The sequence below is a fragment of the Phycodurus eques genome, chromosome 2 (genome assembly GCF_024500275.1).
Source record: "Phycodurus eques isolate BA_2022a chromosome 2, UOR_Pequ_1.1, whole genome shotgun sequence".
NCBI classification, from domain to species: Eukaryota; Metazoa; Chordata; class Actinopteri; order Syngnathiformes; family Syngnathidae; genus Phycodurus; species Phycodurus eques.
Genome location: NC_084526.1, coordinates 31,246,449 through 31,268,350, shown reverse-complemented (window position 1 = coordinate 31,268,350; position 21,902 = coordinate 31,246,449). Strand labels below are relative to the sequence as shown.

At 39.1% G+C, this 21,902-nt stretch overlaps 1 protein-coding gene across 2 annotated transcripts in view; it reads right to left on the bottom strand.

Annotated features, from left to right (window-relative positions):
- luzp2 (leucine zipper protein 2) overlaps positions 1 to 21,659 on the bottom strand; it is a 195,020-nt gene extending 173,361 nt beyond the window's left edge. For both annotated transcript variants that reach the window (XM_061702713.1, XM_061702722.1), the window contains exon 1: positions 21,448 to 21,659. In XM_061702713.1, the coding sequence (XP_061558697.1) occupies positions 21,448 to 21,509 (62 nt within the window). In that variant the 5' untranslated portion in view covers positions 21,510 to 21,659. The remainder of the gene's footprint in view (positions 1 to 21,447) is intronic.
- Between the last annotated feature and the right edge of the window lie 243 nt (positions 21,660 to 21,902).

Below are 21,902 nucleotides of genomic sequence, written 5' to 3'. Positions count from 1 at the left end.
ATCCATAGAACATTGGATTGTTCAATGAACCTTAATGCTTTAAAAATGATTCAATGATAGTAATCCAATAACATTTGGCCAAGTCTTCGTGTTAAAAAGTAGTTTGTTCACTCCTGCAGGGGTGGAGGGAAATGTGATCAAACTATCTGCAGCTACTTTCACATGGTGCACACTATGACTCAAATGCATCATAATTCAGGACTCGTGTTGCTCTTTGTGTCTGAAACTTGGCATTTGATAATGTGGCATTCTCTAATCCCCAAGTGATGCACAATATCCTGTTAAATTAAAAAAGCCCAAAAGTCTTCATACAAAAGGGATCTTGGATTGAAACAGCATCAATCTTGTATGTAATGTATGTATGGAATAATTTTGACAGAACTGCCACCTGTACCAACCCAGTTATTTTTCCCTATACCCTTATTGTCATATAGAACATAATTTGTATGTAATGGGCCTCTATGGCTGGAAGTGTCCAATTCTAATTCACTTTTTGCTGACTTGTACATTTGAAATGACACATCCGTTATGACTGTTTACATTGGCCAAACACAGGAATCAACCTGCATGTGCAGAAGTGCAAATTTCACGTAAAGAACTCTACAAGCATCAACACCAGGCAGCGACAACACGGAAGTCAAAAATAATAAATTAATAATATGAATATTAAACACTAAATACTGTTTAATTGTCCCGAACTGATAGTTCCTCCTGTGACTGAAATGAGGCTAACCTGGAAAACTCCACCAGCCACCACCGTCAATTATTTTGCTTAAGTCACACCTCTCGTGCATCATATTTAGATCATATTAAATGTCAATTCTTTCGCTGTAATTCAGATTTACAAAGTTTTTTTTATGGGATTTCAACAATTCCATTATTGACATGGTATACATTATGGAGTATTCTGAGTGACAATGCAAGACTTTATCAGCTTTTAAACTAAAAGGATGGTTGTTTTTGTATTGTTTACATGTTGCCAATAAAAACAATCAATCAATTTTATCCAAAGTGTTGTTTGCATGTCCTATTTTGTTTCTAAGCAGAGTGCACTTCCGAAGTTCTATATAAATAACTGACTGAGCAAATTAGATAGTTTTGTATTGCAAAGAGGCTCACTTTTCCATCAGTTGATGCAATTGTATTACTTTATTTTTGTTAGCTACTGATTGTACATTTTTCATTGTGACATTTTGCAGGTGTAAAATCTCATCTGTGTGCATCCTGTTTCTGAGTTTTGGTCAATAGTTCATATGCTTATATTGAAGTAACTGCAGGCGGCACGGTGAACAACTGATCAGCAGATCCGCCTCACAGTTCTGAGGACCAGGGTTCAAATCCCGGCCCCGCCTGTGTGGAGTTTGCATGTTTTCCCCGTACCTGGATGGATTTTCTCCGCGCACTCTGGTTTCCTCCCACATCCCAAAAACATGCGTGGTAGGTTGATTGAAAACTCTAAATTGCCCTTAGGTGTAAATGTGAGTGCGAATGGTTGTTTGTTTATGTGCCCTGCGATTGGCTGGCGACCAGTTCAGGGTGTACCCTGCCTCTTGCCCGAAGTTAGCTGAGATTGACTCCAGCACGCCCGCGACCCTTGTGAGGATAAAGAAAGAAGATGGATGAATGAAGTAACTGCCATGTTTCTTTGTAAACGATGAAAAGAAATGAAAAACTGTGTCAGACGAATCAAAAGCATCTGTGCCACCCTTGTGTCATGAACAGTCACATTTGTTTGCATATATGTGATTTACAAATTATTTGTACTGTTTCTGCTGCCTTTTTCTTCTATACGATAAAGCCCATAGAAATTGTGTGCTAATCCCACTAAGTTGTTTGCAACAGCTATTCATGTTCTTCGGGAATATTCATATGCATATGAATATGCAAGTTACTATTTTAGTCTTGTTTTGCCTTTTGAAGCACAAAATGAACATTAAATGCAAAATTATAGTGCAGTGTTAAATAGAGGGATGTTTTGAAAGTTGAGTGGTGATAGCTTTCCATTTAATAACTATTGTATATATTTTGTAGATATGCATAACATATCGACGGGTAAGTAACGGAACCTATACTACTTGTAGGACCAATGCATATGATTTTTATGACGCGGACAATTTTAAAAGTCGAAGTGCAGAGTTAAAAATATGAAAATAAATCCAACCCTAAAATCTTTACTTTAGGGTACTTGCCTGCATGGTTACTGTTATTGTCATGGGAACAGGAGGACTGTCAGACATCCCATCTCCGTAATGGGAAATGCCAATTAGTGGAATTGTGCCAGGAAGTGACAGTTTATCAACATGGCGTCAGAGATGTGATACTGGTTCAGGAGCCTGGGGGAAAAATACATCCTAAATTTAGGTGAATGTGCAGCGACTATAAGTCTCTATGTCATTTATTAGACGTCTTTATAGAACCCTATATTTTTTTTGTTACAACTTATTTAAACAGTTTTTGTTGCATTGCTGTCCTCTTACTATTGTCATACTGTATGTTCTTTTATCCAATATAGCCAGTCACTTGTTTGTATTTGTTTCTAGCATACAATCTTTAGAAGAATGAAACATTCCCTGTTGACCCGTTTATTTCAGGATGCTTTCTATGCTTAAAAGCACTCCATAATTTATCCCTGTTAAAGGACTACTCACAACAGCCATTGTTTGCAGAAGAGAATCTATTTTAAACACAATTCATTTGCTTCAATTTAATTACATCGGTTTAGCCATGTATTCAATCCAAAATTCATTCAAATCGGCTGAAGATGAACTAAAAATTATATTACAGAACCTCTCAAAGCCTGGAAACCATTTGATCCAGACCACCTTTCATTAATTCTATGTGATGGATTAAATGACCCTTTATCGCCTTCTTGCATCTCTGTGTTCTCTTGCCACAGTGCACTCACACACACAATGCATGCTGCCGTCAACTGAAGTACACCCAATACCACACACTGCATTCACAGACACCGATATATCAAGCACACTTGAATACGTGCAACACAAAGATTAATTAATGAAGTAATTGTGACATGTTGGATTATTTTTCTAACTGAACAGAAATTACACAAAAAGTAACAAAAGCAACCAATAAATGGTCCCAAAATCACTAACTTGAGTTATGCAAATACAAATAGATTGACAACAAATTGTACAGGCTACATACAGTATACTGTACATACATTGATAAACAGGAGAGAATAATAATCATCTAAATATCGGGGCTTGATCATCATCCAAACTCAGGGCAAAGTCACAGAGATACTGTAAGGTACAGTACATTTTCCATTATATTGGCAGGGACTGCTAGTATTTTTGGTATGTGACTTGGTACTGTTGGAAAAGTGTATATTGTGCAAAAATCTGAAAATTACAGTTAATGAAAAACATGTCCAACTAATTGTTGGAAAGATGTTTTTTTTTTTCCTAATTACTGTTGAGGTGCTGTTTAGCAAGGCAAATAGACAGGATCAATGTCCCTTAACATTTGGGGCTCTATTTTTGTGACCGGCATTAGTCCAACGCAGCGGGTGGGAACTGTGCGGTTTAGACCGGTGTTGGCAATTTCGTAGAGCAGCACACCCCGACGTATCCAAGCGTGGGTTTGCTGTGCTACTGTGGGAGTGGACACAGTCAATTGAATTTGCCGACAATCAAGATGGCTTCTCTCATTCCCTTTAAATGTGGCACAATGAGAGTCTCGACAGAGACATCTCTGTGCGGAAGAGGACCATGTATAATCGCAGCGATCTGTCCGTGAATGGAGCATTGTCACTGCTCTTGGCCACTTTGGTAACAGACAATGAGAGCACATACCTTATGAAATACAGAAAGAGCTGATGATAACTGCTGGACACTTCAATATGTTTGCAGACCTCAGTATCTGTTTGCCTATGCACTGATAAAATTCTCCAAAATCAGGCCAGATTGCCAAATTGGCAAACACGCACATCGAGCCAGCATTGCTCCCTGCCTCAGGGGCATTAATTTAGCTATACAGTTGCACTAACGCGCATATATTACCATCCCTCCTCCATTCCATTAACACACACTAGCAACAGTGAGATCAACTTGCTTAAAAGCTTTGTATATAAAGGGTATTTATGTGGAAAGGGAACTCAACACATTTCCAAGAGCATAAAATCACTGCTAATTCGTTTCGGTTGGAAGTCATATTTTATTATTAGTCCTATCCATTTAAGTAATGGGATTCTGCTTGCTACACAGCCAAGTGCTATATTCGGAGAAACCTGTTCTTAACTCAGGCTCGGAGGTGTTGGATAAATTAGTTGCGTAACATATTACATAAGCTTTGACAGACTCATGGGATGTACAGTCAGTGATATGGGATACCCCACTACGTGTAGCTTTGTAGCTGCAGAATGTTCACAGGTAGGATTTATTTCTGTGGTTAAAATAAAAAGGATATCGGTATATTTAATATTAGTATAAAATCAGATTAATAGATGGATGAATAGATGTACTTTTCATCTAGTGAAGCATAACATTTCCTTTTTAATAACTTAAAAACAGGACATCAAAAGGCAATTGCGGTTTTGAAGGAGATGCCTCTGTAAGTATCTGCTAAAATTTTAAGAAAAACAGTGCATAGTGAGAGGGGATTCTGGTAAGTTTGGATCAATACCCATAGCAGGCAACTTTGCAGACCCTTTGTAGGGATTGTAGAAGCTGAGGGAAAGACTGGCAAGGTTAGATACAGGGGGATCGTTTTCACTGCAACCCCTGACCATCTTCATGTCTTTTTAAACAAGTCATTCTCAGGGCATTGAATCGATCGCCACTGGACTGTTCTAGTTGTCTTTAGGACCTATCTCACTGGCGGAGACGTTGCCACGACTGCCAAGGCTGATCAGTCGCAGCGACTCCGGCGACCTGGGAGACCAAAATACTGTATTGCTTGTGCTTTTACCACGATGATATCCTGGTAAAGAGACTATCCTGACAAGGTGACAACCAATTCACCCAGGAGTCGCTGATATACCCTTATATACAGTACATTCTGGATATTATTTACATAAATATATTGTGGGTTTGTGCGTGTGTTTTCAAATACGGAGATGGAAAGTTAATATTGACTGATTGATAGCTATACAGAGAGAGTGAAACATGAGTTTGTACATGTACTTTATTAATTAATTCTAATTTATTCCATCCTGGTCCAGCATTTGTTTGTTTTTTAAATGGGCCCTAATTCCTATATAATGTCCAATACACACAGTCATCTTTGAACAAAACGTAAGTACATCCTACTAATCAACAAATACAGGACAAGTTATTCTACAGACAATGAAAAAAAAAAAAAAAACTACTTACTTTTTCGGTTTCACATGATTAAAATAGCCTGTATAAAGCCACGACAAGCACACCAGCTGTGCGGACACAGCACGGAGCTGCTGGCTGGCCGAGTGGCTCGATCAGATTTGTTATTGCAAATGATTTGTTAAGTTCAAGCTTCCTGGACTTTTATTCCTGAGCTACTAAATAACCCTTTTGTGTTTCGGACTAGGAAGTAGTTAAAGTAGTTCACATTTTGGCAAAGAAGTTAGCAGTAGTTGGCTTGGTTGATTCAGCCTTCGGTCGCAGGTAGTGGTGAATTCTTTATCTCCAAACGTTAAAGTAAGTCGTTTTAAACTAAAAACAAAAATTCTGGCGAACAGCTTTTTCCGGAGGGAATAGCGGTTGCTAAAACACACTAACCAAACTGTGTCAACTGTCTTTTATGGCGATGTGGCAAAATGTGCAAATCTGCACTCAGCCACCGGGCCAATCTGGTAAAAAGTTTATTCTTACTCTCTGAGATAAAAATGTCTCCATGTCTCCATAACACTCTCTGTCTGTGCTGCAATAGATCGAACCATCACGACATGGCTGCCACGTCAATGCCCCACATTCAACATGTGGGGCATTGACGTAGGCACGGGAGGCACATTTTTTGGAATAGGCTCTATTTCTTTGTCCATCTGTGACCCCGAAATACATCAGTCCCATTCTCTAACAGACTTATGTGACAATGGAAACTATTTTTGGACACATTGTTCAGTTCCGATGGTCCGTATCATCAGATATCCGTTATATTATCTGTTTTATCGAGGTTCCACTGTACTCTAAATTGTCTATTGGTGCTGATGTGAGTGGGAATGGTGTTTTGTTTTTTGTTTTAATAAATGTACTTCGATTGTCCAACCTGTCCAGGGTGTACCCTGCCTCCTGCCCCAAAGTCAACTGGCTCCAGTTCGCCTGCGACTCTAATGAGGACAAATCGTGTGGAAAATTGATGAATGGATGGATTTTTGTTTGAATTCTGAATTGTACAACCGGAGTTTGTGTCTACAGGTTCCACTGTAATCTACCCAATAGTCACTTGATTAGAAAATCACATAAAACTAGCTAAATTACTGTCACATACAATAAATATATCTGTTCTAAGCATGTACTCATTGTCCAAGGTACTGACTTAATTATCTGTTTGTCCATGGACTTCTGTGTGAGCGGGGCTTCAATGTAAGTGCAGTAGAGTCAGTGTTTCATATGGTCTCTCTATATCTCAGATTTTCACCCATCGCAGGTGGCTCAGGAACGTAACTCCCGTGATGAAGGGGGTTAAAACAATATTTTTACTGCTGAAAAAAAGATGCAAATAAATGCATAAACTAACCTAAAAATATTCAACAACAAATAAAGGCCTCACCTTAATAATCGCATATCCCAATCTGCACTGGAAGGAATATGGGAAAATATAGGATATTAATAAGCTAAAGGCCAATAGTACATTGACTTGTGACAAGATGACCATGGGTCATTTACCTTAATAATGGTCTGTAATATTCATGGTCCAGCCAGGACATCTGGTGAGTTAACATTTATAACAGCGCTGTTATTGTACAAATATTTTCACCTTTTATTTTTTAAGAGCTCTCAGTGCCATGAAGTACATTAGGCCCCAATTGTGGTTTCTGCAAGCCGTAGTTTTGACAACAGCAGGTGATTGGCCTACTGCCCAACCCCAGCACCTGGTATTCTTATGTGGTCTCCCATCCAAGTACTGCCACAACCGACCCTGCTTAGCTTCTGAGATCGGACAAGATTGGGCATTCGCAGTGCAGTTCCCAGGAATCTTTGTTAGTTACGTCTCATTAATTTTGAAGGTGGTTGGATCCTGAATATTTAAAACATGTCTGCTCCTATGTAAATAATGAATAAAACACTAATATGTGAAATACAATTGTGCATGTGTGTGTGTGTGTGCGCGTGCGTCCATGTTTGTGTGTGACAGTATCCACGAGAATACATTAGAATGCAAAGCTTGACTTCCTAAAGAAGTTCCAGTCGGCATGTAAATACTGAATTGCTGTTGTAACTTGATTCCTCAAAGGCATTGTATCAAACATGAACATCAATATTAAAATGTAAGAGAAAGCTCTTACCATAAAAATCAGTTTCCTGCTCAGTGGTCACAACATTCACGACCTTGGGGGATACTGCCTTCTAAACCATTTTGCAGTTTTTTTCCCCTTATTTTGCATGGTGCCAAGATGACAAAGGCTCCCAAGATTTAGGACATTTAGGATTCTACAGTCATGTCTATTTGCATACATCTGTTCCTGCTGCACATCAATAAGATCATGTGTAAAACTGTTTTGCTGTTTCCTTGCATGTAACGATAGACACACATCTTAATGGATTTAGAACGGAAATTCTCCATTGCCTGTCTTCAACAATATCCTGGAAGTCGGTAATCCCAAAACTACACATTCATCCTCCAGGGAATTTCATAAAGCTCATTAAATCGGCGTTAATCCAAATACCTGTCATCAAATGCTAATTTGTCAAAACATGCAACCGGGGATGTTTTCTATAATTTATTTAACACTTGAGATACGATGCAAGTTAAACAGTAATACGGTGGTATTTTTAATGTACAAGCCATGCTTTCAGATCTGTGTGAAATGAAAACCTCCCCATGTAGCCCTCAATTTAACCACCATTGAAGGGATGCTGTGTAAGAACAAAGTGTAAGATTTGAGAAACATTTCAATACTTCTCAGCAGGAAAACTGTAATGGGGAGAAAAGTGATGACAAGTCCAAGTTCCCATGACTGACAAGGGCCCAAGTATTTTAAAATTTTCAGCATTGAAGTTCTGGACTTTTTTTTCCCCTGGCGGCAACCCTACTACTCAAATCCAAACAGTGTTCAGCAGAACAACAGTAAGCAAATCAAAGCATAGCGCAGAGAATACAAGAACGACATTACCTATACTGTAGGCTTAGACATACAACCTCTACATTGCCATACAGACGTAAAGCCAAACAGCATCTTGAAATCTACTGTCATTGTTTGTATAATCTGCAATCAGGGTGTAATTTCACCCTTGGTGAGAGAACATCTCGTGTATAAGAGCTCAGACTGTACGATGACTTGCATGCATGTGACCTTAGGAGCTTTGCGCAAATGAAATGTGTTTTATAAATCATCTGTAGAGTCTGTATTTCTAAAGCTTTCTTGCTTTTATTTTCAGGATGTGGGTGCTCAAGCATTTGAGGGGAAACAAAGTTTTTGAGTCAAATTGATATTCACTGTAGGCTGCTCCCATCCTGTCATTTTGTCAACACCATCACTGTGTGGAGCTCAGTCAAGCAAGACATCTGACAGATTGGCAAACCAGAGTGGTAGACTTTGGTAACATAACACTCTTTAGCTTCCCCCTTTGAACCTAGCAGTGAGGTTCAATGCACATACAGTATATGCACACCCACGAAACCAGGGTTGCGTTCTGTGGGTTAGACATTTCTTTCCACTCTCGTTGAATATACAGAATAAAAGCAGGGACAGACAAATTGATCAGAGAGATGCAATCAGCAAGGTGACCAGCATGAGTAGGTTTCCATTTGTTGCCAAATGACACTAGAGATTGATTGGCAACTGTGGAAAACAAACCTTCATCCAAGAAGAGTTATTCCCAGAATACTATCTCCAGGTCATTAATCTGTCAGTGATCTGCCTGCATTGGTAGTTTTACTGTTTTAATTTAAGATGATTTTTTAGTATGTTGGAGTTTCACCAATCTATAAAAATTAGAATGGTGAAAATGTGATCTAATGTCAAATGAAACCAAGTTTCTACATAAATGTCATTCATTCTGTAATGGCCTCAAAGCTGTGCAGATACTGTATTTGCTCTTTGACCAAAGTCTTCGACTTGAAGTGCCACTGAACGCTTAAACAAGGCATCAGATCACTTGAAAAACAAACATATGAGAGGTAAAGATCTTTGTTCCAAATGCGATGGACTAAATTGAAAATTATCTCCTTGTGCATGCAGTGCACACCAGGCAGTGTATTTATCAGTCATGTGTCTTGGTAACACAGTGAATAAACACGGCGATATGGGACTACTGGAACTAGGGGCTGTCATCCAAGATGGATCCGGGCACTACAATATGCTCGGGAAATGATACGATATAAATAACAGAAATCAACCAGATGCCTTCAAGGAGGTGTGCTCGCGACTGATAAAGGATTAAGATTCAGCTAGCTTTCATAAAACAAAACCTATGTTTTGTTTCCTGAAAAATTTAACATAAGAACGATGCTGCACACTATGCTCACCACAGGTTACCAAACAAACAAAGAGGGGTTAAAAAAAAAAAAAAAGAGAATATGAAAAATCCAATTTGGCAGCTTTGTGTGATAACTTTACAATGAAAATCTCAATTTTGGATTTGTTTTGTCTAAATACTGACATACCTATTTCATTTGTGTCACCTACTAAAGCGAGGGGTGTATTTGGTTCGTATGTGAAGCAAAGTGTTAATTAAACAGGTGAGCTATTCTCCTTTTGTTGACTTATCTGCATGACTCAGGTGCAGGCGGTCATTTAATTGCTGCTCAACCCACAAACCTTCGTTCCTCAATAGTCACTCCATGATTAAACCTGCATTTGCTCAATTTACTGCAATGCACCAAACGATTATCCAATTAACATAACAGTAAAAAAAAAAAAAAAAAAAAAAAAACAATAATCCACCAGGAACAAACTGAAATGCCTGACAAGTCTGACTTATCATATGTCTGACAGAAGTTGTTTCCCACTGGTATTATAATGCAGAGCTAAATTTCCCATTGGGAAATCTCCATTTAGTAATTCATTTTACTTAATTTCCTTAGCTGGTCATTGTAAAATGATTAAAGTATGCAATTTAGCAGAGATTGAATATATTAATACTGCTAAATCTGTTCACATTCATTTCAATTCAGAATTGAACATCTCAAATATTAATAGAGTCAAGAACCATTTTTGTTAGAGATCAATACGTGGCATACATCTGGTAAGATTCTGTAACATCTTTGAAATTAAGATATGAATGAACACATAGTGTTAAAGTCGACAATTGGAAAAATGAATGAAACATCATCAGAAATGCAGTAGAGCAAAAACTAGAGAAGAGACGAATGCTGCAGCAAAATAAATAATGAAAGGAATGAACCACTGAGGTCTCTCTTCATCTTCCATGATACGAGCATTTTGTGTATACCTGTATAATTTATAACCCTGTTTTGTTCATGCCAAAAGAAACATCATATTCTGAATTCGCCATCATTTTGTAGATAATTCCTCCGAGCTCCTTGGTTTCGCTGATTGTAAACCAATTGTGGGTTTGGAGACAGAAGAAAAGAACAAAACTGGTAAATGGATAGAGCTGATGGAAGTGGAAGATGGTGGGAAAATGTGATAACTCCAGCGCAATTACTTGAGTTTTGAGCCACACTAACTGTTACAGAGAAGGTGTTTAATAGAAGATAATGTAAACGCTGAACGGCAGTGACTGTTGAACATGCTGCTGGTGAAAAACATGATGTCTGTTTCACCCTGTTCACTTGATTCAAAGGTGAGAATCATTGCAGCTGGAAGGCAAGACAAAAAAGATAATATATCAAAATAATATTGTCAGCGAGAAGTGTGATGGATATTTGGACACTGTGGAGTGCAGTGATTCCTGTGGGACCCTAGTGTGCTGTGAGAGATCATCATGGGCACCGTGGGAAATGATCCAATTTCACTTAATTTGTCCTCCCACATCCCCAAAACACGCATGGTAGGTTAATTGTATACACTAAATTGCCTTTAGGTGTGAATGAGAGTGCAAACGGTTGTTTGTGGTGGCATGGTGGTCGACTGGTTAGTGCGTCAGCTTCACAGTTCTGAGGACCCGGGTTCAATCCCTGGCCCCGCCTGTGTGGAGTTTGCATGTTCTCCCCGTGCCTGCGTGGGTTTTCTCCGGGCACTGCGGTTTCCTCCCACATCCCAAAAACATGCATGAATTGGAGGCTCTAAATTGCCCGTAGGCATGACTGTGAGTGCAAATGGTTGTTTGTTCATATGTACCCTGTGATTGGCTGGCAACCAGTTCAGGGTGTACCCCGCCTCCTGCCCGATGACAGCTGGGATAGGCTCCAGCACGCCCGTGACCCTAGTGAGGAGAAGCGGCTCAGAAAATGGATGGATGGATGGATGGTTGTTTGTTTATATGTGCCCTGCGATTGGCTGGCGACCATTTCAGGGTGTCCCCTACCTCTCACCCGAAGATTATTATTATTACAATTTCATTTCTTGTTTCTCTTTTAAATTTAACTTTACTCTGTGATATGGATCCCCGGGGTCTGAAATAAAGAATAAAGTGCTGCAAGATTAGCCTGGTTTACATAGAGCCTTCTATTCCGATTATAATCAGTTTAAAATCCCAAACCCTATGAAAATGCTCCATATAAACACATCAATAAACAATAAACAGGCCGAATACGAATGGAATTTCATTCGGTTTCACAGGGATGGAATATTTCTTTTGCCAAACCGATCAGAAGTAAATTTTCGCCATGTGAACCGTCATTCGGAATAGAGCCCGGAAAAGCTGTCTGCGCATGCTTCGTCTCGACGTAAACGCTTGGTGACGTCATAGTTTACGCACGCCGTAAATATGGCCGATATATCCCGACAGAGCTCGTAAGCGACAGAGGTCTTGTTTGACTACTTCTAAGATGTTTTTAATCAGGCGCCCGCGACCCTAGTGAGAATAAGCGGTATGGAAAATGGAAGGATGGATGGCTATTCGCTATTGATCACACATGCATTTTAATCAAAAACTGTGCTGAACTTCAATCCCCAGTAAAAAAACATACTTGAAAATTATAATCATCTGTGGTAGTCAACGATTGGATTCCAGTTGACAAATATAAACGTCCACGGCGGTGAATGATTTAACTGTGTGTGCTTCAGTTCTTCCAGTAGACCACAGTGCTGCCTGGTATGCTGTAGCACAACGTGTTACGACACTGAATGCATACATCTCTAGATCTGTCTGTATACTTCAAAATCCGAAAAAAAATCCCTTAAAAATCTGAAATGTAGCAGGGGTGCGAACGTTGAAGCACGATACAGCAGGGGCTTACTTCTAAAATATGCATGGGTTTTCTCAGAGTACGCTGCTTTCCTCCTATATTCCAAATGCATGCATGGTCGGTTCATTGAAGACTCTAAACGTGAATGCTTGTTTGTCTATACAGTATATGCCATCAAGGGTGTACCTTGCCTCTCAATGGAAGCTGGAATAAGGGGTATAGAAGATGAATGAATCGAAATCACATTTCCATTCGAAATTTCACTAACTTGAATTTGAAATGTTCCCATGCAGTTATGGATATGTAAACCAATGAGATGTTACTCATATTAGAGCACAGGTGTCAAACTCAAGGCCCGGGGGCAAGATCCGGCCCGCCACATGATTGTATGTGGCCCGCAAAGGCAAAATCATGTGTCAACTTCCATGATTCGAGTTAAAATCTGTACCAAAATTTCAAATTGTCATATATCATAAATGACAACGTTGAGATATTGCAAGTATTTTTGTGTTACCAAACATAAATAATAGTTGAAAAACCCATTACCCTTGATTTCTGATTCCAAAACTAGTTCATACATTTCGTGTGTAAATATGATGAGGGGATTAAAGATTTTTATGGTTTATGGCCTGCGACAAAAATGAGTTTGACACCCCTGTCTTAGAGGCTCTGGGCTGATTGCTAAAATGAATACTTAAATGAACTATAAAAATAATAAGCAGAGAACCTTGTCGAGTTGAATTGAGTGATCAATAGATGTCAGTTTCAGATGCAGTGGAATCATATAAAGCATGCAAGATGATGACACTTTGACACAAGTCTTATGCCAAGACCAACATTCACATTGAAGAACCTTTGAAAGGCCCTGAGTGTCCCATTTATATGCATTGATCAGATGTGACAAGATTCAAAAACCACTCCAGCATGCTGCTTTAGCTTCACAACAAACTGACTTGAAGCTGCAGCGCAACAATTCGCTGAAAACAACCAAGTCGTTTTCTATTCGCAGCCATTATGACAAGGGATGGCGCTGAGCTTTTGTTTATTATGGTTATACATCTTGCACTACAGTGTAAAACAAAGAGCCAAGCCCTCCAGTAATGACTCATTTCGGAGAACACAAGCATCAATGTTTAGAGGGACAGAGCAATTAAGTCTCAGCCAATTACAACAGCAATTTTGACAGCACAACACTATGTGTAATGACAGCTCCAAAGCAATACAAGCAAGCTCCGGTTGAAGCTGCAATAAAGATCCACATCAAAGTTTTTCAGAACGGCTTCAATGAATTGTATGTGGGAAGAGAAGTTGGCAACATAATGGGCAGGAACATTGTGTGTGAACAGAAAAAGGAAAGGAAATAAATTGCTTGATGTGAAAACCTCTCAGATGACCTGAAGATTCCTAATTGATCCGCAAAAGAAGATGCATACAATTTTGCAAGACTACACAATTATGTTCGTATTGGAATTCAGCAATTACAGTTTAAATCTATCGTACACTACTCATTCTGCACCAAATGCAGGAGACATGAAATGGTTTAAATTGAGGCCGAATGACAAAAATGCATGATGATTTTTTTTTCGTTTCCAGAATGACAAACATTTTATTTTTATTTTTATAGCAGAGCTATAAAATGCATTCCAAAATTCTGTAAATAGGGTATTATAAGATAATGTCAAGAGATTCACATTAGAGTAATGGATTTTTTAAAAATATATAATGAATGTTTAATCACCATTTAATAATTTGTAATGACCAGTTGTGTTTGATACAGCAGAATGACGAGGCAGATGGCCACCCCGCTGGAGACTGGATTTACTGATAATTTATTAAATTATTTTTTTGGGGGGAACAGCTGCTCCCTGTTATCAAGTTGTTTTTTTTACTGACAAGATATAAGAGGTAGCCAAAGTCATAGGTTAAATTAGCACAGGTTTCTTTTCACCACTACATCTTCAGAATTATCGTTCATCAGAACAAAATGCACAAAATGTTTAAGAGCATCTGGTTTAAGATGTGAGAGGTAGTTAAGGTAAAAGGTCAGACTACAAGCAAATGTTTAATTTAAAAAAAAATGATCATCAGAAACTGAAAAACGATAATCAGTGTTTTAACGTCAAATACCCTCTGAGAGCATAGATAAAAACAGTGTAGTAGACTGAACGTTTCTCAAATATAAAACTAAGCATCTCTTCAAGTTGCATGCCTAATGGTTATTTTAAGTCACTCATATGAAAGAGCCTTTAGACTTTCAGAGCCCATCACACTGCTCCCATTGGGCCCTACCAATGGTTTGATTTCCTTTCCTTTACACTGTGATTTGAGCTTAGCTGTAGCCTTCTCCAAACTTGAGTGGAGAATATCTCGTCTTTATACTGGGCTGTCCAATGTTCAGAGTCAAGTTTGACTTATAAGGCAGGAGAAGAGCAGAAGAGGAAGCTCAATCACATTTTTGTCATGGTAACAAAAATAAGGCCACAACCACCAGCCAATATATTTCTCATCTTGTTGCCTGGGTGTAGAAAAACCTTTCACTGAGAGTGACTTTATATTATAGTGCATCACTTAAGTCTCTGAATCAGGAATGAGACTTGTTGGTTGCATTTTGTTCTCTATGTTTGCACAGTACACACATGAACCTTTAGCTTCCTTTTCACCATTCACTGACCTCCAGAATTTAGAGATACTAATATGACCAACAAAAACAAGATATAATTGCTTGTCAAGTACTTTCCGACACTGCTGAATTGGATTTAGAGTGTAAAATAAACTGAAGGTGAAGAATGTCCAAGTGGTCCCTGCTCCCTGGAAAATATTTGCACTTATATTACTAATCAGTTCTGTTAATATTTCATCCTTTCTGACACTAACCCTACCACCTCTTCTACTATGCAAGAAGCATCAGCATCAGAGTGTTTATGCATTCCAAGATTCCAATGTATTATTAGATAAAGACAAGTTTGCATAAAGATGGCACTTTGAACAAAGTAACAATTTAAACTATTTGCAACCCAGCTAAGCCTCACTCAAAGGGGGAAAATACCCGGTGAGCTCTGTACTGCACGCTGAAACCATATTTGTCCAAAGCAGTCCACCACCCAACTGTTCAACATTGCTTAAGGATGCACGGCTATTCACCTCCCCTTACTGGACCTCCTGATTATCTTTGCAAACTCTTTCGACTAAATCATTGTGTAGATTCATATTGTAATCTCTCAATCAATCAATCACTCAATATGCATTTATTTCCATCCATCCATTTTCCATACCGCTTATCCTCACTAGGGTTACGGGCATGCTGGAGCCTATCCCAGCTAACTTTGGGCAAGAGGCGGGGTACACCCTGAACTGGTCGCCAGCCAATCGCAGGGCTACGCGTGTATTTATTTGTTTATTAATTTATTTATTTATGGAACACTTGGTACTCCTTGGGATTCACATTCTATTCTCTTTTATTATCTAATTTAGAAGGGGAGTCACTTATGGTCACTGATGGTGTAGTGGTACACTCGCCTGACTTTGGTGCGAGCAACGTGGGTTCAGTTCCCACTCAGTGATGGTGTAGGTTTTTGAAACAAGGTACACAAAGGCAAGAAGTGTTGTTCTACATAATGTTCTTGTGTTGTAGAAGAAACAAGTAACAGTACCAGTAGAAGTAACAATTGGTGGGAGAAAAAGCTTGCTGTGTTATGTATGACCAAATATGTAGTGTACAAATATGATCAGTTGGAGTGGCATAATTTATTTTGTGTGTGTGTCTGATATTATCTGACAACGCTCTCTCTGCATCCTTTCTCTGCTGTGTGGGGCAGAAATGCCCTCGGCCAAAATTTGCACAGAAAAGACCATAATGAGCATAACTGCGTGCTCTTTTTAATTGGATTTGTACCACAAAGTCTGCCACCTATCGAGTGGTATGACCACACACATAAAAATAGATAAACCAAGACATGCAAGACAGCAAAAATATTGTATTTTATATGTTGTGTTTTCTAATACATAACACATCATATTTATTACATGTGCGTGTAATTTAGCACATTATTTTAAGAGGAATTGGATGTAAAAGTCAGTCATAGAGAGTACTCGTTTTTTGATGAGAAGTCTCTTCAAGTGGTTGGTGCTCCACGAGTTTTATTTCATGTAAAAAAGACCACTTGAAATATTAGAGTACTTGTCTGTACTCAATCAGCAATCCCAGACTCTCTCTTGTCCTTTTATGTGAGATCTAAAACAATCAAACATTTTGGATATAGTGGTGGCAGTGCCAGGTAGAGCAGTTTCTTCTAAGAAAAGCCTGCTGATGCAAGAGGCATCAAAGATGGTGTCAAGAAAATGTGTCAAAATGTTTTAGGAGACACACTGAAAGAGAATATTTGAAAGTGTGAAAAAGGTGGGACTGTTTGATCCGTGCAGACGGGGAAGAAAAAAAAAAAAGTCTAATACAGAAATGCATTCTTAGCCTTACAACATTGACCTTGGGGTGGACAATCATATCTCATGGGGCTGGTGTCAAAGCAGCCTTGTGTTGTGCCTAAGTACCAATTGATTTCTGCAATGACACACCGCCCTACACAATCATTCTGCGGCTGGAGTTTCTCACGCAATTCATTAAAGTCAAACCCTTTTGATTACACTCTCACTGGCACTGGAGTTGGCATCACTGGTCAAATGCTCACATAAAATGGCAGGTACACATTTTTAATTAACGTCCATCGCATTGTGATTATAACAGCATTACTGAGGAAGTAATTTTTAGATTTTAGGGCAATCACACATAAGAATGCATTTTTTACACAAGGTAATTGTATCAGGTCAGACATACCTTGTTGGACGTTGTACTTAACATACAAAAATGATTCACTCACATACCACTAATGTGATGATTGTGAATCTAGGTAAAAAAGCAAGGGAGAGCTCTCCCGAGACTCGACAGCACAGGTCACAATTCATTTTCCTCTCGTCTGCCTTACATTCAGTAATGTTCAATGTTACAGTACAATGCTGCAGTAGAACAGAATATGAGCCCTCAGAATAACAACAAAGTTGGAATTCAAAAAGGACCATGCGACCATAACGCAATCTCACTATAATTTGTTTTAGTTGGATGTGGCAAACAGAAAAATACAAAGAAAGTTAAAATAAAAATGAGTGACAATTGTAACTGGGTCATCGCAACAATTGTGCAATGATACATGGAATTTTGACAATAGCTTAATGATATTGTAACTAATTAGTGCTCGTGCCCCAAAACTAATTAGCATATTAGATGAAGATTAAGAGTCAACAGACATAAAATATGTCACCAATTGCAGCAGGGTGCCAATAATGGAGCACAGTAGAAATAAAGGTGTTCTGGATTAACGGTACAGTAGTTTCCTAGTTCAATGGTGACTTTTCCCTGATACTTGCAAGCACATCAGAAATAGAGGACACCAAGCTCTCTCTTTGGAGCCATCTAGATACAGTAGGTAGGCTCATTACAAGTCAGAAAGAAGCTATTAAAACACACAGAGACAAATACTACTTCAAATTACATGGCCAGGTGATTACATATTCTGCACCAAAACCCTTGTCTTCTTCACAAACCATCTAATTCTCTGTCATTTACACATCCTAAAAAACGTGTTCAATTGGGGAAGCAAGTAACCTCCTAAAATAGATTCACAGTATGTCAATGGACTTGCTTTTTCAGGATTGGCACTAGATTATGAAACCTACACACTTGTGTCTAGGTAGCCACAACATTCTGTGTTTATGTGGCTAAACCATTAGCCACACTTAGCAAGTTCTCCTCACTAGAAAGCCGATAAGCTTTAACGATGTGGGCCCAATTAAAACTACAGAGTCATCAATCAGTAGTAGGGCCGACCATGTAGGAAAATACTCTATATACTCTATATATATTGCCTTATTGATTTAACTTCATGACTTGTAAAAATTTAATACTGGATAATGATGCTCTTGTCAGGAGCAATAGCACTGCTGTCATTGACAGCCAAGTATAGGGATAAAGTAGAGAGTGACACGAGTGATGCTTTTCATCACCAAGACGTGAGTATAAAAGCGGTTGAAAAGGTAAACTATCAATGACAGCAAAAGTGTTAAATTGATTTACTTCTTATTTGATAATCCTCAAGAAGGATCGTAAGGACTTTATAGCCTTTAGAACTCTGCTTTTTTCTTCAGTTTTAAGCAGCCTTCTTAGCAGTTCACATAAACATTTCTTATTGAGAAAATAAATACATAGCTGACATCTATTTACTGTATTAATATGCTATGTGGTCATAGCTAATGTTCGTTTAAGGCTAATAAGGCAGATGTTACACTGGAACTGCCTTATCCCCATTGCCCAATTTTTAAAAAGTTGAGCAGGTAACTGATAAAGTACCACCTTGATCATAAAATCTTTATTTACTTTTTAATTTTCTCTTCAAAACATCGTTTAAGATCCTGTTTAGATCTGTGTTTACAGTTAATTAGGTTTCAAGATATTATCTGCAAGAGGTAGCTTGAAATGTGTGCTGACCAACAAAAATTACCTCCACAGCACCGCAAACTCCCATTAGCAACCAAAGAATCACCTCAAAGCCTCAAGTGCAATTTTTTTAAAAAAAGCCATATGCTCTGAAATACACTCGAACGTAATGAAAACTAAATTTAGACATCAGTAAGTTAGAAATAATCATTCATCTTCCTTTCTGCTTATCCTCACTAGGGTCACGGGGGGTGCTGGAGCCTATCCCAGCTATGTTCGGGCGAGAAGCGGGGTACACCCTAAACTGGTCCCCAGCCAATCGCAGGGCACGTAGAAACAAACTACCATTCGCACTCACATTCATACCTACAGGCAATTTAGAGTCTTCAATTAATGCATGTTTTTGGTATGTGGGAGGAAACCGGAGAGCCCGGAAAAAACCCACGCAGGCACGGAGAGAACATTCAAACTCCACACCGGCAGACCTCAGAACTGCGAGGCAGATGTGCTAACCAGTCGCCCACCGTGCCGCTAGAAATAATCATCACCAACAAAATCACAATAAAATGATGACAAATATGTGAGGTAAACATAAAAAAGTATATATTTGCTTATTGCTATATGGGCGCGTTTGCCTTGTCGTCACCAAATGGTCACGTGGTGTCTCGGATGATAGAAAGCCTATGGAAGTCAATAGCCGACCATGAGTTATCAGGTTATTCACGCTTATTTCCGTTAATTAATAAATGGTAGTGTCGTGCTGCGTTTTGGCTGTACATACAGATTGTCAATAAAGGATTCTTAGAGCTTTTACGGCATCCCAAAGACGCATTAAGCTCATTGGAAGCTTAAGTGCAGCAACATTACGTCACACAACTGGAACGATACTGACCGACCATGTTTGCTATCGGCACTTTATTTAGTAATGGTAAGACACTTAACTTTGTAATAACTTGTTTTGCAATATAATATTATAATATTAGATATATTGTTCATATTTATATATTTGGCACAAACAACTACACAAACCAACTCACATTGGTAATAACTTCCATCTCACTCTTAAACACTTGATGCCTCTGTTACTTTTGGTGATATTTTACCTCTTAAGAAGGTCTACTATCATATACAAATTACAAATGGATGAGCCTTATAATATGTAAATAGACGTCACGTATGGATATGTTTCGCTGTCTGAACATTTTCCAATCAACAATTGAATGATTGACACTTCTATGCATCAAGAGACTTGTAGACTTGTACAAGTCGTTTGCGTAGGCCGATATTAAAAGGATGGATGGATGGATGGTTGCCGCTGTTCTACAGAAGCTTTGCTGCATAGCTTTGTTTGGCATTAACTGCCCCAAACTTGCATCTGTGATAAAAAGCCACAAAAACAAGTTTTCTTAGCCGAAATTACATGAAAGTGAATGGGACTTCTACCAACAAACGGTAATGCACATGCGCCCAAATTACGTCACAATCACCTTTTGTGAACGCTCCCATTGCGAGGGTCTAATAGTACATCAATAGTTCACCACTGGGGTATTGTACTATATGCTGGACTGTTTGTTGTACTAGAGCGGCTCCAACTACCGGAGACAAATTCCTTGTGTGTTTTGGACATACTTGGCAAATAAAGATGATTCTGATTCTGATTCTGATTCTGATGGGTAATAACTTTAACGCTACTAAAGGGGCAAAAACGTATGTTTATATCATATCCAAACATTGGTATTGGCCTATTTATCATTAACAAAAATCATATAGTTCTATTCAGATACGTGTCATTTACTTTACCCCCCAAGAAAATTTGAAATCAAACTTAAAATGTTTTAGGCACTCAGGAGCAGGAATTTGATTTTTTTTTTTTTTTTTATGTTTAATGCATGAATTTCTGCATGTGAGTCTCCAAGGTATTGTCAAAGCCTTGAATTCCCCCCCACGTCTCTCTTTAAGACAGCAGTGTCAGGCACTGGCGGAAAAGGATGATTTTCAACAATTTAGTGTACGATCAGAACTCTCCCAAACATGCATCTCTCTTGGTCATTCTTCTTTCCTGTGAATTTTCTGCCTGCTAAATTCACAGGACATTTCAAAGACATGCACTCACGTGCTTGCAAACTACAACAGCAGTTGCCTTATCCTTTTTTTTCACCCGATATCAACTTGCTCTCTTTTAAACCAGCATGCAGCAAAAGTCCCAAAAACCACCGTGATCACCCCACCACCACCGCGGCAGGCATCGTATTCAGGGAATTGCACACACACAATGGGACAACTGTGTCTTGGCCAATCAACAACAGGAGGATAATAACCCAGTTAAACAGATCATCTCTTCCTTACTTCATTTAAGTGCTTGAGTTTCCTGAAGCAACATGCTAAATACAGTGAGTCCCTGCCAGGACAATTTTAGGCTCTTGTATTTAACAGGGCAGTACAGAGCTTTACATAAATAATCTAACATTGTATACGTTCGTACAGCCCTCCTTTTGTTTGTTTCAGAGTCTGTGAAACTGGATGAATGAAAACATTTTCCATGCAGTGCCTACCTGGCGTTGAGACTCAAAACTGGACAGAAAAGCAGCATGCAAAAAGCCTGGATGGATTTCATAGCTGAATCACACTCCCGTTCGTTCTCCCGTCTCAGATGCTTGTAGCCTTTCCCCTGCGTCTCTCCCCTCACTCTCTTCTTCTCTTCCCACTGGCTGCTTGGGATTTTAGTGCACCCTCACACACACTCACACACATGCGGAGAGGTAGACAGATCCAACACAGTGGCTCAGCGAGAAGGGGGGGGGGTATGGTTTTAAATAACACAGGGACACACACGGACTGACTTGCTCAGGAAACATTGCGGGTGGGGCTTGACATCAAGAGAGCAAGATGTGGAGGAGATATTATGATGTCAGCACCCGTCGAGCTTCTGCTATTGGTGAGAGGCATCATTGCCATTGTGTGGCTGCTGGTTGCTCCTCCAGCACTCTGGTACCCCACTCAGTCCACA